Raw genomic sequence first — 18,436 nt, forward strand, 5'->3', positions numbered from 1 at the left:
GGCAATCTGTATGTTGTCTTTAGAGAAATGTCTATTCAAATCTTTTGCCCACTTTTAAATTGAATTGTCTTTGTTACTGAGTTATAAGAGTTCTTCATGTAATTGGAATAGAAGTCCCTAATGTCAGTTATGTGATTTGAAACGTTTTCTCTCCTTCTCTATGCTGTCCTTTCACTTTCTTGATGGTGCCTTTGGAAGCACGGAAGTTTTAAAATTTTGATGAAGCCCGTTTATCTATCCTTTCTTATGTTGTTTGTGTGTGTGGCGTGTAGTATCTAAGAAAACATTACTTAAAAAATTTACACCTATGTTTTTTTCCAAGAGTTTTACAGTTTTAGCTCTTACATTTGGGTCTTTGATCCATTTTGAGTTAACTTTCTGGATATGGTGTGAGGTAGGGATCCAAATTCATTCCTTGGCAAGTGGCTGTCCAGTTGTTTCAGCACCATTTATTGAAAAGAATTCTTTCCCCAATGAATGGTTTTGGCACCCTTGTGAAAAAATCAACTGATCATAAATATACAGGTTTATTTCTGGCTCCTTAACTCCACTTCATTGGACTATATATTTATCCTTATGCCAGTACTACAGAGGCTTGATTACTGTGGCTTTGAGTAAGTTTTTAGATTGGAAAGTGTGAATCCAACCAACTTTTTCAAGATTGTTCTTTCTCAAAATCATTTCATCTATTTTAGATTCCCTGCATTTTCATATGGATTTTAGGATGTGTGTGTCAATGTCCATAAAAAGGCATCTGGGGGCGCCTGGGTGGCTCAGTGGGTTAAAGTCTCTGCCTTCGGCTTGGGTCATGATCCCAGGGTCCTGGGATCCGGCCCTGCATCGGGCTCTCTGCTCTGCGGGGAGCCTGCTTCCTCCTCTCTCTCTGCCTGCCTCTCTGCCTAGTTGTGATTTCTCTCTGTCAAATAAATAAAAAATATTAAAAAAAAAAAAGGCATCTGGACTTTTGACAGGGATTGCATTAAATCTATAGGTCAATTTGCGATCTTAACAATGTCAAGTCTTTAATTTTTTTTAAGGATTTGAGAAAAAGAGAGAAAGCATGAGCAAGTGCGGTGGGGAGAGAGAGAATTTCCAGCAGACTCTCTGCTAAGCACAGAGCCCGAGGTGGGACTAGATCTCATGACCCATGAGATCATGACCTGAGCTGAAACGAAGAGTTGGACGCTCAATTGACTAAGCCACCTAGGCACCCCCAGTAGTAAGTCTTTAAAGAACCTGGGTGACTTTCCATTAATTTAGATTTTTAAAAATGTATTGTAGCTGTGCTTGCTTCAGCAGCACATATACTAAAATTGGAACGATACAGAGAAGATTAGCATGGCCCCTGCGCAAGGATGACACGTAAAAATGTATTGTAGCTTTCAGTGAACAAGTGTGAAAACATACATATAAAAATTTTTTGCCCTTGATTCTCTGTCCTCTGGTTCCTCACACAGAGTTAATAAGACCTTCATAATTTCCCAAATTATAAGAGCACTAAGAGTATCTTTTTTGTTCTAATATTTGGTCTTTGACCCTGGTACCTGACACAGATACCTTGACTTAAGACCCTTGTAATTTCCGGAATGAAAGCAGTGTCTTGTTTTAATGAGGTGATTCCCGGTGCGCTCCTGGAGAGAATGGAGGCTAGTCCCCAGAAAGATGAAAAAGCATGATTAGAAGCTTGGGATATTTAGGCATTTTCCATCTTCTGGGGAAGGGAGAAAAGCTGAAGACTGAGTTAATGACTGATCATGCCTACGTGATGAAGCCTCCCTAAAAATCCCCAAAGTACAAGGTTCAGAGACTTTCTGGTTTGGTAAATGTACCAGGAGGGTGGCACAATATAAGTCCATGGGAACAAAAACTCCTGGGCTTTGTACCCTTCCAGACCCTGCCTCATGTATCTCTTCAACTGGCTGCCCATTCAAATCTTTTACAAGTCCTTTGTAACAAACCAGTAGTCTAGTAAGTAGGCTGTTTTCTTGAGTTTTGTGAGTCAACCTAGCAAATTAACTGAACCTGAAGAGGAGGTTATCAGAACCTCTGATTATAGTCCATTTGGTCAGAAGCACTGGTGACAACCTGGATTTGCAATTGATGTCTGAAGAGTGGGGATGAGGGCTGGTAGAGGCAGTCTTATAGGACTGAGCCCTTAATCTGTGAGGTCTATGCTAATTATAGTTAGTGTCAGAACTGAATTGAAATGTAGGACATCCAGCTGGTGTAGAACCGGTTGGTGTGGAAAACCAACAAATCTGGTGACAGCAGTATTATGAGTGTTAAGAATAAAGAAGAAATACAGGAGTGATTTTTCCTAGAGAAGTTTTACATTTCTTTTGTTACTATTAATTCCTAAGTATTTTATTCTTTTTGATGCTACTACAATTGGTATTTATTTTCAAATTATTTATCACTAACATTTAGAAACATAACTGATTTTTGTATATTGATCTTTTTTTTTTTTAAAGATTTTTTTTATTTGTCAGAGAGAGAGGAGCGAGAGTGAGCACAAGCAGACAGAGTGGCAGGCAGAGGCAGAGGGAGAAGTAGGCTCCCCGCTGAGCAAGGAGCCCGATGTGGGACTCGATCCCAGGACACTGGGATCATGACCTGAGCCGAAGGCAGCTGCTTAACCAACTGAGCCACCCAGGTGTCCCTGTATATTGATCTTATATTCTGCAGCCTTGCTGAACTCGTTATTAGGCTCTAACAGTTTTTTCTTTTTTGTGGGTGCCGTAGGATTTTCTCAATATAAGGTCATGTTTTCTGCAAATACAGACAGTTTTACTTTTCTTCCAATCTGGATACATCTTATTTCTTTTGCCTGCCCTAATGACCTGGGTAGAACCTCCATGGTAATGTTAGGAAGGGCAAGAGCAGACATCCTTATCTTGTTGATCTTGGGAGAAAGCATCCAGTCTTTCACATTAAGTATGGTATTAGCTGTGGATTTTTCATAGATGCTCTTTACCTGGTTCACAAATTTCCCTTCTATTTGTTTGTTGATTATTTTTTATCATGAAAAGGTCTCGGGCTTTGGAAAATGCCTTTTCTGCATGTATTGAAAAAATTATGTTTTCTTTCCTTTATTCTGTTAATAAAATATATTTAATTGATTCATTTTCATATACTGAAATAACACTGCATTCCCAGTAATGTTTCTAATACAGAAAAGTTTTATGAAAATTAAAAGCACTGAACTACCCACTGCTGACATCCTTGTTAACATCTTTGTTTAGTATATGTGTATTTATCTACGTATAATTTTATACAAAATGATGAAATTATCACTCATTTGATAGGATCATTTGATCTTTGTTGAAACTTTTACTTGTTAATGGCTGCATAGTATTTATACGTATGTATAATTTAATCATACCCCTTTTGTTACATAACAAGGCTGACTCTAATAACATCTATTATTAAAAATACAATGAATATTCTTTTTTATTTCTTGCATAATTATCTACAAAAACTGGATTACTGGATCTAAATTCTGAACATTTAGTGGCACCTGGGTGGCTCGGTTGTTTAAGCATCTGACTCTTATTTTGGCTCAGGTCATGATCTCTCAGGTTCATGAGACTGAGCCCTGTGTCAGAGTCTGCACTGGATGTACAGCCTGCTTAAGATTTTCTTTTCCCCCTCTCTGTGCCCCTCCCTGGTCCTGCTCATGCTTGCACTCTCTAAAAAAAAAAAAAAAAATAATAGTAATAAATGAATTCTGAATATTTAGCTTCATGAGTTCAATAATATTGTAATAACATTATATGGTGACTATACTTATTGTGGTGAGCACTGAGTAATGTATAGAATCGTTGAATCAATAGGTGGTACCTGTGAAACTAGTATTATATTCATGTCAATTTTATTTCAAAAATAAATAATAAAAATAAAGAAGAAAAGCTTCATGGTATTACTAAATTGTCACTTAGAAAAAGTGTTTCATGTTTAATTCACATTAGCACTTTTTAAAAAAAAGATTTTATTTATTTATTTGAGAGAGAGACAGTGAGAGAGAGCATGAGTAAAGAGAAGGTCAGAGGGAGAAGCAGACTCCCTGCAGAGCTGGGAGCCCGATGTGGGACTCGATCCCCGAACTCCAGGATCATGACCTGAGCCGAAGGCAGTCGTCCAACCAACTGAGCCACCCAGGAGTCCCACATCAGCACTTTTTAACTGTATTTTTTTTTATCAGGATCAGCCACTAATTAACTTTTTTTATTTACAGTTCTTTCAATTTGCACTTGTTTGAGTCCAGCTAAGATTCAACATTTGTTCTGGTGTTTTGGGAGGACAATTTTGATATACGTAGAATATTTTTCTATAAAAATAAGTGCATCTGTTTTTCATTGACTTATAAAACTTGCTGACATTTTAGCTGTTTTGGTAGTATGTGATAAAACTTTTTCCCCTTTAGCTTTTCAGCCACTTTATATTTTCAGACTTAAGATTTAAATCAGAGAGACTCTTCCCTCATGACTTTTTGGTATTTATATTTAGAAATTCCTTCCCTGAGATTTCTTTTTATCAAGCTGTTTTTCAACTCATTAGTCATCTGGAATAAATTTTTATATGGTATGCAAAATGGTTCTAACTTAATTTTTTAAAAAAGATTTTTATTTAATTATTTGACAGACAGAGATCACAAGTAGGCAGAGAGGCAGACAGAGAGAGAGAGGAGGAAGCAGGCTCCCTGCTGAGCAGAGAGCCCGATTCGGGGCTCAATCCCAGGACTCTGGGATCACAACCTGAGCAGAAGGCAAAGGCTTTAACCCACTGAGCCACCCAGGCACCCTGGTTCTAACTTAATTTTATTTTTATTTATTTATTTTTTTAAAGATTTTATTTCTTTATTTGACAGAGAGAGATCACAAGTAGATAGAGAGGCAGGCAGAGAAAGAGAGAGGGAAGCAGGCTCCCCACTGAGCAGAGAGCCCGATGTGGGACTCGATCCCAGGACCCTGAGATCATGACCTGAGCCAAAGGCAGCGGCTTAACCCACTGAGCCACCCAGGCGCCCCTAACTTAATTTTATACCAAATTGTAAACCATGTGTCTAAACACCATTTACTGAATTATTTATCTTTTCCTCACTGAATGTAGGTGCTAACTTTATCATGTACTACAGTTCATTCCAATATCTCTGTATTTCCTACTGTGCTCCAATGAGCTGCCTGCTTAGTGTTTTACCAGTACTACCCAAGGAAAAGAAAAATGAAGCACAAAACAGAGAAGCAAAATGAATAACCAGCCTCAAAGTTGTAGCGTTGATAAACAAAAGAATGCCTGGCCATCTCAGCTGAAGAGCACACGGCTCTTGATCCCGGGGTCATGAATTCAAGCCCCACATTGGGTGTAGAGATTACTTAGATAAACAGACAGATATACTAAAAAAAATTAATAATATAGTTGATAAACATAAAAAACAAATTCCAAATAGCTTTGGGAATACATGATTAAACTCTGGTTTTAATTAAGCTTTGCATTTTCTCCAGATCCCCAAAGGCTTTTAACTTTTTGGTAAGAGAACAGAAGCTGGATGGATACAAGGCCAAAGCCCTTCCCAACTTTCTTAATAACCAGTAATTAAATGTGGCAGTAGTGCAGAACTATGAAAATTCTACAGGCAAATCATGGACTCAAGAATTGTTCTTCTAACCAAGATGATTAGGAGGATTACAAAGGAAAAAGTAAAAACAAGGTAGCTTAAATACCTTAGAATTGTGTTCTAAGTATAGATTCATACTAAAACATATGGACTATCCTTAACTAGCAAGGAAGAAATAGAAATGATTAAGATATCACCATGATCCTGACTTCACTGAGACCATAATGTAGAATATCCCATAATAAGCTGTCTTACCTAGTGATGCATAGGAACCTGGATTCAGGGCACCTGCACCTAACCGTCCGCTTCGCACAGACTGCCCGGCAGCATGATGTGCCTTAGCACCAGCTGCAGCATTCACATCAATGTCACTTCGTGAACGCTGCAGGCTTCCTGGAAGGGAACTGGCTTTGCTGCTGCCTGCTGATACTATGGGAAACAAAGCATAGGTAACCTATGTTATTTAAATCACTGCGAACAGCATGAAAATTATATAAACCCGAAACTGTCATGAGCTAATCCATGATGACAAATGGTCAAAAAGGAGGCAGGGTACAAATGAACCCTACAAAGTACTTTATAGTATTTTAAAGTAAGAATGCTTCCATTTCAGTCCTGTTGCAACTACGTCTTCTTGGACAATTTTCTCAACACTCCTCTTCCTCACTTTCCTCTTCCATAAGTTGAGAAAAAAAATTCCTTTATAAATATCCTTTATAAAATTTACACAACCATCTTGTAGATCAAGAGATGGTGTTCATGACTGATTCATGAAAATGAAGCACTGTACATGATAAACAGATGGCAACACTGTTATTTTTTTACTATCAGAAAAATGCAGGGAGAACTACTTCAGGATATGGTTAGTCAGAGAGTAATGCAGAGTCTACCATTCTTAGGCAATGCAAATTAAGTCATTAAATTTCTGGTCTTTAGTTTATCAGTTTTATAAAGAGTTTTATAAACTGTGAGTTGTGATCCATGAATAGGCTGTGAAATCAACAGAGTGGGTCATGACCAGCACTGTAAAGAACTGAAACAAAAGAGAAGAACAGAGGGCATCACAAGTAAGGGTACGTAATGCTTCAGGGAACTTGGATTATGCCATATACTATATAATACAAATATACATATATATAATATACACTATATTGTACATATTTTGTGTAGTATATGTATACAGTCTACAAACACAGCTATGGTGTTAGGTTTCTATGTAAAATATGCTATGACTTTTGCTTAAAAAGGCAGTTTACCTCTTCCAGCCACAGTTGATGGGTTTGCTGTAGACCATTTGGAAGAAAAAGGGCGACTGCAAGATAACAAGAAAGACTTAATAAGAAGATGTAATTTATTACCCTTCTCAAAACAATTAATGAATTAGTATTGAGTTTCCTGAATAGCTTACTTCTAATTTTATTTTTCCTTTTACAAATCACTTGAGAACAGTCGTCACCTATCAGTGGTATCTCAGCTGTGAAGCAAAGATGAAGTAACTAGCAATGAAGCTAGTAATGTAAGCTCTACCAAGACAGGCAACCAGCTTGCTTTTGTTCACTCTGGTCCTCAGCACCCATTACAGTGCTCACCACAGAGGATGCGATAAAGCACACTCCCACATTTGTATTCTAAGATGTTTTCCTTAGGAGGAGAGAGAGAGTTATCACTAGCACACATGGAATTCAGCATGACCAAAGCCCCTTTCACCTAAGCCGTACTGGCTTGTGGCTGTTGGCAATTGATGCCATTATCACGTAGGTATCACACCACCTACAGCTGTGCTGCTGAGCATGACTGCATGGGATAAGAGAAATGAGGCTAAGAACTACTGCTGAGGATAACACGGTTAGAAAGCAAAAACAGCTCAAATCCCCTCAAAGAACCCACCATCTCCTTTAGTACCTTTTAAAATTATCTTGAATTATAATGCCATTCTGCAGTCCAGAGATAAATAATATATCTAAATATGTAAGGGGGATTAGGAAAGTATACCTATAAATCTTAAAACTGGGGGGAAGAGAGGCAAAGACTCCATACAGGTTAACATCAGGGTAATGAAAAATATTTTTTAAGTCATTATTATCAAACTGTAAATTTGGTAGTTGGTTATTAAACCCAGTATTGTATTATTTTTTATAACTGGCCCTTAAAACTGTTATTCTATTAGACTGAGGCAGACCACTTCAAGGTTCACAAAACTTATAGCTGGTTATGTTTAAAGATGTTAATACTAAATAAGATTAAATATCTTGTTTAGGTACTTGCTATTTAAAGTACGGTCCATACTCAAAAAGCAAAGATATCATCTAGGAACATGTTAAAAAATGCAAAATCTCAGGCCCCGTCCCAGATCCAGTGAATCAGATTCTTCACTTTAACAATATCTTAAATGATTCATAGGCACTTTGAAGTTTGAGCAAAGTAAATAAAAGTAAAGGGAAAAAAACAACAAAGCTCATTTGCAGTGAAGATTTGAACACAAATTTAAATCGAAGTTTGGATAGGTTAATTATTCCTACAATAATTATACTGAAATCGGATCATATCTGCTTTTCTTGCAAAAACCTGTAAATCACTGCATGTTAATCCAGTACTCACAAGACCCTGTGAGAGCGTCCCTGAGTCTCATGCCCTAGCTTGCCTCACTAGACTCACCCTGATCCCACTCCTCCAGAGAGGGCGGGGTCAAAGTCCTAAAGGGATAGGATCACAGAGAGGTAGCCCACATTCTGCAAGGAAACCTGCAGATTCTGGAGGCCACGGCTTGGGAATAGAGATGGCATTAGAGATTTTAGCAACCTCACAGGGCTGGAGAGATAGAAAATTAGAGTCAAGGCTGCCAAGGCAACAAGGGTCTGAGGAAGCCAACATTTAATGATGAGAATGGAATTACACAGAAGTGAGTCAGATACTAGGGAATCTGGCCCCTCTGAAGGGATTTGCTGAAGTTTTAAGCTGTACAAAAGACGACACAGGAAAGCAGTGTGTTTTTACCAGTCACACAGTGCTGTGACAGAGTTCTGAAGATGACTCCCGAATCCCCATTACAGTTCCTTCATTATAATGCCCTAGAAATGGGCTGCTTACTATATGAACTAATTTGGGGGTATTAAAAAATGTACATAAAACAGTGTTTCCCAATATTTTTTACAGACATGAAAATACAGAAACAAAATCTGAATCACTAAACTCTTTGTCCCAAAAGAAGTTACACAGGCATGCAATCAACCCTTGAGGCACAGACCAAAAAAAAAGTAAGTACAGTTGACCCTTGAACAACACAGATTGAACTGTGTGGGTCCATGTCTATGTAGATTTTTTTTTTTCCAACAAATACAGTACAGTGCTGTAAATGTATCTTATCTTCCTATGGTTCTCCTAAATAACACTTTCTTTTCTCTACCTTACTTTATTGTAAGAATACTATACATAACATATATACAACGTACAAAATACGTGTCTATCAACTGTTTATGTTCTCAGTAAGGTATCCAGTCAACAGTAGAGTACTAGTAGTTAAGTTTTGGGGGAGTCAAGTTATATGCAGATTTTCAGCTTTATGGGGGTGTAGACACCCCTACTGCTCAAGGGTCAACTGTACATTCTAGTTATTCATTCTTCCAAGGCTTCAAGTGAAACCAAGCAGATATCTAACCATCTAATTTAAGGAACTACAAAGGTTTGGAGAGGAAGAAATCAGTGATATCACTCGTATGACCTTACTTGAGACTTTCCTGTGAGCTAGAGGATGATCTGTCGGACTGTGGAAGAGATGCTACACTGCCAGAACTCTTTAAGTAAGTCTGAAGACTCTTCTGATAGGATGGCTCAAGGGAATTATACAACGTTTCAGCTTCACCAGGAAAGTGATTTCTAAGACCCATATATGTCCTGTAAAACAAATGAACAAGCAACAACAAAAAAGGGAAAAAAGAACATACAAAGCTTTACATAAAATGTACACATTCAAGAATGAAGATGAGACTATATTAATATATCTACCACATATCATATGAATACTTTTTAAAAAACATTTTATTATTGGAGAGAGAGAGAGAGAGGCAGAGAAAGGAGGGGCAGAGGGGGTGAGAGAAAGAATCTGAAGCAGAATCCGCACTGAGCACAGAGCCTGAGGAGGGGCTTGATCCCATGACTGCAAGACTGTGACCAGAGTCAAAGCCAAGAGTCAGATGCTTAGCCAACTGAGCCACCCACGTACCCCTCAAGTGAACAATTTCTAAATTTAACAAGTTTTGGTGGAAAGCTGGTAGGCTTTTGAGAAGAATAGATCTCTGTTCAAAATCTGGCTGTGATCCTTACAGTTCGTGTGGCCAGAAGTAAACCCCCAATCTATAGAGATACCACCTTTACAGGATCATTTTCAAGATGAGATAGTAATGTATACCAAGTGCCCCACAGTATCAGGTAATTAGCACATCCTCAATAAATGAGTTATTTTTATTCACAATGAAAGTGAGGATGTTATGATGGAATAGGAATACTGATGATCATACAAACGATAATGTGAAGTCAACTGTTAGCCTTTGGTACAGATTTTTAAAAAGTAATCTCTACACCCGATGTAAGGCTCAAACTTACAACCTTGAGATCAAGAGTTGCACACTCTACCAAATGAGGGGGCCCCATATAGCTAGTACATTTTAATGGAGAAAAATCTATCTCGAATTTACTAAAGAGTTAATCAAGTAGAATAGTTGAGACACTTTTGATATTTTCATTCTTCCAATATGATTCCTTTCAAAGAAAAGATCCAAGTACATTTACACTGTCACAAAAAAACATTATAGACTTACTTTCTTGCCTCCACTCTGGCTTCAGCATCAGCATCATGAATTCCCTTCTTAATAGTTTCAACCAAGACAGCTGCATGTCTATAAAACACAATAGCTTATTTAAAGATTTTATTATTTTTAAGTAATCTCTAAACCCAACATGGGGCTTGAACTCACAACCCTTGACAGTCTCATGCTCTACCAACTGAGCCAACCAGGTGTCCCCAGACACCGTTAGATTCATGAATAAAACTATATTTCACCACAAATGATACTTATTACCTATATGTTATGCATCAATCACAAAGGAGCAGGTGAGATAAAAAGATTACTGAGTGTGTAGTAAGTTTAAGATTTTCTCGTAATCTACTCCACACATTTAATTCATGTATGGTTTCCTCCTGACAAGTCAAACATTAAAAAGTTGAATTATGTTTATAAGTTACTTATGTTTATAATGTATATATGTATAGTACCCACATTTTAAATTCTTTTTTTTTTTTAAGATTTTATTTATTTATTTGACAGAGAGAGAGAGAGAGATCACAGTAGGCAGGCAGAGAGAGAGGGGAAAACAGGCTCTCCACTGAGCAGAGAACCTGATGTGGGGCGCGATCCCAGGAGCCTGAGATCATAACCTGAGCCGAAGGCAGACCCACTGAGCCACCCAGGTGCCCCCACATTTTAAATTCTTAATGAATAAAAAAACCCCTTTGGTGTGGTTCCTCACCAACCCACCAATGTAGAAATGATGTGCTAACAGTATAATTAGTTATGATGTGACCTAAATGAACAGTAGCTGCCACAAAAGAACTTAAAGGAAACTTGGAATTACATCATGCCTGTATTAAACAACAAACATTATTTTTTTTAAAAAATGGGCTGTTAACAGGTTTAATGATTTCCATGAAAATGGAAAATCAGCAAGGTATTCAGTCTAAATGCAGGTATACCTAGGTGTATCAAAGCTTCAAACCTGAAATTACTACCATGCAAACAGCCTACTAGCTAGTGACCAACTAGCTGTGCACATCTCCTCTTGTTCATCTCGGAGCTACATTAGACATTGCTCCGTACACTCCTGACCAATGACACCTGACAACTGGTTCAGAGAAACTTTCCAATGAATCTCTTCTTAAAATCTCTCTCTTTCCTTTGAAAAGGAGGACCCTCCTTCTACCTTAAATCATTTATTACTTGATTAATTACACTCAGGAAACCAAGGTCACTTGTCTGGAGATACATTTTAAAATTTCTGCCCAATTTAATTTTTTATAACCCATTCTACTTAAGAGGTCCTGACTCAACCCACAAATAAGGAAGAAAATCACAGCTGCACCTCTGGTGACAGTGCTCCGGGAGAAGAGGGAAGTAGGAAAGGAAGTCAATGCATACCTTTCCAATGAATGAGTCTGCCACTCTTGTAACAATAAATCTAAAAATTCAAATGAACGCCTGAAAAATAAAAGTAAATTATGACCAAGTGTTATAACATTATATTAAGCTATATTAATTTAAATGTTAATTTCTTCTATAATACTGCACTTTGTTCTCTGAACTAAAGTATAAGACATGTTTTTAATTATTCTAACCGTCAAATACCTAACTTTAAGATTTCAACTATTCCTATGCTAAACAGTTCAAAAAACCTTCAAGGTTCCCCATAGTTTTACCTTAAAATGTTTGTCAAATATAAAAATTCAATATTTAATTAAAAAAAAAACTTATCAAACACCTACTCTGCACTAGAAACTGAAGATATACAATGGTGACCAAGAAAGATGGAATGGATCTTGTTTTCTTAAATACGCATAATTTTTTTTAAAGATTTTTATTTATTTGACACAGAGAGAGATCACAAGTAGGCAGAGAGGCAGGCAGAGAGAGAGAGGGGGAAGCAGGCTCTCTGCTGAGCAGAGAGCCCGATGTGGGGCTCGATCCCAAGACTGAGACCATGACCTGAGCAGAAGGCAGAGGCTAACCCACTGAGCCACCCAGGTGCCGCTTAAATATGCATAATTTTTAATCAAGTATTTACATCTTTTCTCCTAAGCCTTCTAGTTCTCAACTTCCTCAACTGTGTCCTTGAATTTCTCTTTATTCTTGGCAACTGATGACATACTTCTCTCTTCTTTTTCCTTCTTTTATTAACACTTTTCCTCCACCTTCCCTTAAATAGGTGCTCACTTGGTTGGTGCTGATTTCAGCCCACTTCTCTTTCATAGTCTTTACTTGGGAAACAACATTTGTATCATCTGTACCCTTAGCTCTGACTAACAGCTATGCTTCTCACATCAAGGCCTCTATCTCTAGCACTGGTTCTTCGATTTGGCTGTTAAGTCAAAGTTTCAAGCAGTTCATGGTTGAACTGGACATCCCTACATAGACAGAGACTGTCAACTCAAACACTACATACAAAGGAACAAATTAATTCTTACCCTCTCAAATCCATTCTTTTAGCCCATATTATATAGATTAGAAAATGAGAAACAAGGAGGTTAAATTAACTTGCCTTAAGTGAGAGGCCAAACCCTAGCATTCTGATTCCAGAACTCATAGTCTGAAGCACTTGATACCACCTTTTCATCCATATCCACCGATCAAATTCTCATTTCTACACCCAAAATCACTTGAATTAGTTCCTGAATAAAATCTTCAATCAATTATCATCAATACAGCTCTAGTTTAGTCCCTGCTCCTCTTACATAAGCTACAAGAATTCCTGCTTAATTAAGCCAATTCTTCTCCCTATTCCTTTTTAATCATTGGTCATAGCTGAAATAAAAACCAAGATGACATTACCTTCTCACCAAAGACTGTCAAGGTATGGAAGAATGTCAAAATTTCTCTTTGCAGACATTCAAACTTCAACCTAATCCTGCCTTCCCTACAAATACCCTATACCCTGTTAGCTTCTTTTCCTACTGAGACTATATTTATCATGCGTTCCGGTCTCAACTGCCTGTTTGATGGCTCGTAACACTCAGCAAGCTTACATCTCTGTGTAGGTTACACCCACTCAATTCCCCTACAGTTACTGAATTGCTCCCCATTTTCAAGGCAATTTTATGACGTATTTCCTGACTCTTCTCTGTCACATTCTTATTTCTCCAGTTACCATTTTCCTCAACATAAGATTGGTAAACCTCTTCTGTAAAGGGCCAGACAGTAAATATTTTAGGCTTTTGTAAACCACATACAAGTCTCTATCTCATATTTCTTCTTTCCCCCTTTATAACCACCCTTCAAAAATGTAAGAAATAATCTTTGCTTGCAGGCTGTACAAAAATAGACTGTTGGATAGATTTGACCAGCAAGCTGTCATTTGCTGACCTCAGACGTAAGAGAGCGTGATCAAATAACTATTGCCAAAATCTGAACCACTTAAAGGCAGTAACATCTCTTTCGGCTTCTTCCTAGCAGTCAAAGTATTTAAATGCATATTTATCAAGGAAAAAGAATACATATTTATCAAGGAAAAAGTTTTTTTTAAAATAATTTTGTTTTCTTCTCAAACAATATTTATTGACACAATAATGACCAAATGAATAAGAACAGATTTATAAGCATACAACAGAAATAATATCAAAACATGATCAGATAGTATAAAAAATGTAGTTATACTCTTATGTCTACTGTCTTGGAAAAATCACTTAAGATGGTTTTTGAATAAAATAAGTCAAGCCAATATAATTTTTTTTTTAAAAGATTTTATTCATCTGACAGACAGATCACAAGTAGGCAGAGAGACAGGCAGAGAGAGAGGGAAGCAGGCTCCCCACTGAGCAGAGAGCCCGATGCGGGGCTCGATCCCAGGACCCTGAGATCATGACCTGAGCCAAAGGCAGAGGCTTAACCCTCTGAGCCACCCAGGTGCCCCAAGCCAATATAATTTTAAAATAGTTAAGACACTGAGATCAAGAAAAGATGGATACATATATCAAATCAATATATAAGATATGGTACTTAAATGTCTTTATTTTTAAAATTATTTCTAAGATTTATTTTTAATTGTACTTGACATACAATATTATATTAGTGACATTATAAAATACTCAACACAATAACTGTAGTTATGACCTGTCACCATATGAAGTTAAACAATATTACTAATTATATTCCCTACGTTGTATTTTACACATCCCTGTAACTTATTCATTTTACAACTCAAATTGGTACCTCTTAATCCTCTTCAACCTATTTTGCCCATCCACCTCCCCTCTGGCAACCATCAGTTAGCTCTCTGTGATTATTTACGTTCATTTGCTTTATTTTTTAGATTCCATATGTAAGTGAAATAACATAGTATAATTCAATTTTGTTTTCTTTTTCTTTCATTTTTATTTTTTAAGTAGGCTCCATGTCCAGCATGGAACTCAATGTGGGGCTTGAACTCATGACCCCTAGATCAAGACCTGAGCCAAAACCAAGAGTGGGACATTCAACCAACTGAGCCATGTAGAGGCCCCCGATTCAATTTTTGTATGTATGTATGTATGTATGTATGACATATGGATGTATGTATTTCTTTATGTGAATAAGTACTCTGAATACCCAACCCAGGGCTCCAACTCATGACCTCAAGATCAAGTCACATGCTCTTCCAACCTAGTCAGTCAGGCATCCCTGATTCTTCATAATTTTCTTGATCAACAAATGTACAAATCTTGTTTTTGTTGTCTTTAGTATTGCTGGTGACACCGATGACATTAAAAATAGTAAAAATCATAAGGAGAGACAAAGATTGACAGATTGACCTGATATGGCTATTTACTCTGTTCCAAACACTATACTGAATTCTACTAATGTGCATCTATCTTATTTTATCCTCACAATTCTATGGGATCAATATCATTAGCCCTACTAACATATGTGGATACTGAAGTTCAGAGCAGCTTAAATTGCCCAAGGTAGGACAGTCAATCAATGGCAGTTGCAGGACTCTAGCGAGGGCCTGACTCTGGATTCCATCCTCTCTGAAAACCAGGCAACCAGTGGCCCAGAGAATCCAAAGCTTAATATGATAAAACTGAAAAACATGAGTGGTTATAATGATCATTTCATTCCTTTTTCCCTATAGGACATAACATAAAAAATTTACTAAGGTTTCTAGAAGGCAAGAAATTACTGACAACGAATTTTTGCACCAGAATAAGAATTAAACATAATACAGTATTAAAGCTATACTAAAATTTTTTCCCCCTCAAAACTTACCTTCTTACAGGAACTGATTTTGATGTGCAATTGCTTGTTATTAAAGGTATAAGTCTGGGTACATGAGTATGCTGAAAGAGATGTTTTAGAAAAAGTTGAAAAATATTGTCCAATTCATATAATCCCTTCTTCTATTGGCCTTACAACCAAGTATTTAGATATATTAGAACAGAACGAAAAAAACCATAAAATCAGATTTGGAAAGAAATTAAGACTGTCAGACAGTTTCCCCAATTAAAGTAACAGTAATGATGACATAGTTTCAGGAGGACAGGTGTAGCTGAAATACTATTTAAGAAAGAAAAGTTAATTGTGTAATTGCAAAGACCTGTTAGGACAGTGTATTTCTAGGGAGGGAGCACTAGAGGAACTGGGCATGCATCTGTCATGCTCTCTGAGGTACGATGGCAACTGCTGCGGAAAATAATAACTAAGTCATCCAAGCAAGTAACCAGAGTGAATCTGCACACCTAACTACTGGGAATGCACTTGGAAATGGTGATTTTAATGTAACCTTCATTGTGATTGTACCACAGCTGTCTAGAATTCCACTAAAGTTCAACAGGTACATTTTTTTTTAAAGATTTATTTATTTATTTGACAGAGTGAGAGCCCATGTGCCAATATGGGGGGGTGGGACAGAGGGTGAGAGGGAGAGAGAGAATCTCAAGTGGACTTCCTGCTGAGTGCAGAGTCCATGATGCAGGGCTGGATCCCACAACTGAGATCATGACCTGAGTTGAAATCAAGAGTTGGACAGTTAAATGACTTAGCCACCCAGGTGCCCCAACTGATATAATCTTCTGATTTTTACAACTCACTCTTAAATGCTCTTCTTTAGTGAAGTAAACATTAAAAAGTACAAAAGAGACAGAAGAATAAAATAGTAAACTAAGCATACATATTTGATGCTTCAAATATCCCCTTTTTCTTCTGAGCTAATGGCACAAGATGGATTACCTAGAAAGCAGGCTCTGACATGAAGTCTAGCATACAGGATATTAAGAAGTACCCTTGGAATCAACACTTGTGAAAGGGAGGTAAAGGAAGCAGGAACTGGCAGACAAATCAATCTGATTCAGCCACATAATATCCTCGCTAAAAGTCTTTAGGGGGCTTTGAAGTTAAAATGGCCCTTCAGAGCAGTCTTGAATTAGTTTAAAATGGCCAAAACTTATACTTCCACATCAATCAATTATTGGATGTGGACCATAAAGGGAAGGGACAAGAGCTTCAAAAAGGCAGCTCTCTGTAGCTGAGGCAATCCCTGAAAAGGCTGTCTGCCAGTAGTGCTTCCAGTATTGGAAAAACAAGTCTTTCACTGAAAGAGAATATGTATCACATCTGTGTCTGCTATAACTAACTCAACCAAAATAAAAGTGCAAACTTTTTTTTTCAGCTATTACAGAAGAAAACCATCAATAGACCTAAAGTTGTTCAAAATGAGGATTATACAACACTCAGCATAGAAGGGCTCTGTGGACTTGTTTCCTACAGCACCCAGAAGGATCCATTCCCTAAACACTGCTGTGGAGTTAAAGCCAAAGGAGATGCCCAGTCACAACATACTTAATAGGTCTTATCTACCATTCTCTTCCTCTCACTCATAACCTGCCCAAAACTCTACTGTTGATTAGCCCACATTCAACACAGTGGCAGGGATGGGGAGATACACGGACTTATTACTACACCATATTCAGGGGAGCTATACCAAAGGAAATGAAAAAGTGAACCTCATAGTTACAGATAAAGCATTTCAACCAAACACCAAGTCAGATTTAGATTTTACTGTATTAATACAAGCTGATAACCCAAAAATAAAAAGCTTCTTTAGAATTAAAAGGAGAATTACAAGTCAAATAGAGCAATCTAAGGAAGCTGTCCTCTGGGAGACAAAATAAAATACAGAAAACAGAAAATAACAGAACAACAAAAACCACTAGATTTATATTTACAGTGAGATGACAGGCTAGTGTATCAATATTATAAAGCAAGCTTATGAAAAATGAGAAATTTGAAAACAATGTATTATGTGTAAAGCCTAAGAATGGCAACATGGATACTGTCACATAAGCAGAATTTAAAGAAATTTTTCTTGAGAACAGATACAGCTATAAAGCAAAAGACAAAAAATTATTTAAGAAATGATAAATGATACTGAGGTTCCAAAATCTGTATAGGACTAACAGAAGAAAAAAACCTGACAAAGAAAACAGAAGCAATAATTAAATGATCCATTAAAATTAACATAATTTAAGGAAAATTCACCTTCATCAGAAATCCTTATCCACTGTGGAAGGATAGCACTAATGGAGGAAGACTCCTAGACCTGCTATAGGGAAACTTCTAACACAGACACTATTCTGTAAAACTTCCTAAAGTTTTGTTTTTGTTTTTCCAGAAAAGAAACAAATGGTATCTTACTTCTTAAACAATAAAAAAATTAAGAAAACAATTCTGAACAAAACTCAACAATTAAAAACCATTTTTTAAAACTTTTAAGTAATCTCTATACCCAACACGGGGCTCGAACTCACAAGATCAAGAGTCACCCACTAGGGGTGTCTGGGTGGCTCAGTCCGTTAAGTGTCTACCTTCGGCTCAGGTCATGATCTCGGGGTCCTGGGATTAAGCCCCACGTTGGACTCCCTGCTCAGCAGCTTACTTATCCCTCTCCCTCTGCCTGCCACTCCACCTGCTTGTGCTTGCTCTCCCCCACCCCCTGCTGTGTTAAATAAATAAATAAAAATCTTTTAAAAACAAAATGTCCTTTGGGGCATTAAAAAAAAAAAAAAAAAAAAAGAGTCTCTCACTC

The 18,436-nt window shown here is 37.3% G+C and overlaps 1 protein-coding gene and 1 pseudogene across 29 annotated transcripts in view; one reads left to right on the forward strand and one right to left on the reverse strand.

The window, feature by feature from the left end:
* CLASP2 (cytoplasmic linker associated protein 2) overlaps positions 1 to 18,436 on the reverse strand; it is a 192,800-nt gene that overhangs the window by 77,908 nt on the left and 96,456 nt on the right. For all 29 annotated transcript variants that reach the window (XM_046001628.1, XM_046001627.1, XM_046001649.1 and 26 more), the window contains 6 exons: positions 15,622 to 15,692; positions 11,803 to 11,862; positions 10,429 to 10,506; positions 9,338 to 9,505; positions 6,871 to 6,926; positions 5,870 to 6,043 (listed from right to left, as the gene is read on the reverse strand). In XM_046001628.1, the coding sequence (XP_045857584.1) occupies positions 5,870 to 6,043; positions 6,871 to 6,926; positions 9,338 to 9,505; positions 10,429 to 10,506; positions 11,803 to 11,862; positions 15,622 to 15,692 (607 nt within the window). The remainder of the gene's footprint in view (positions 1 to 5,869; positions 6,044 to 6,870; positions 6,927 to 9,337; positions 9,506 to 10,428; positions 10,507 to 11,802; positions 11,863 to 15,621; positions 15,693 to 18,436) is intronic.
* On the forward strand, positions 1,284 to 1,383 carry LOC123941052 (annotated as a pseudogene).

Source organism: Meles meles, chromosome 4 (genome assembly GCF_922984935.1).
Source record: "Meles meles chromosome 4, mMelMel3.1 paternal haplotype, whole genome shotgun sequence".
Taxonomy (NCBI): domain Eukaryota; kingdom Metazoa; phylum Chordata; class Mammalia; order Carnivora; family Mustelidae; genus Meles; species Meles meles.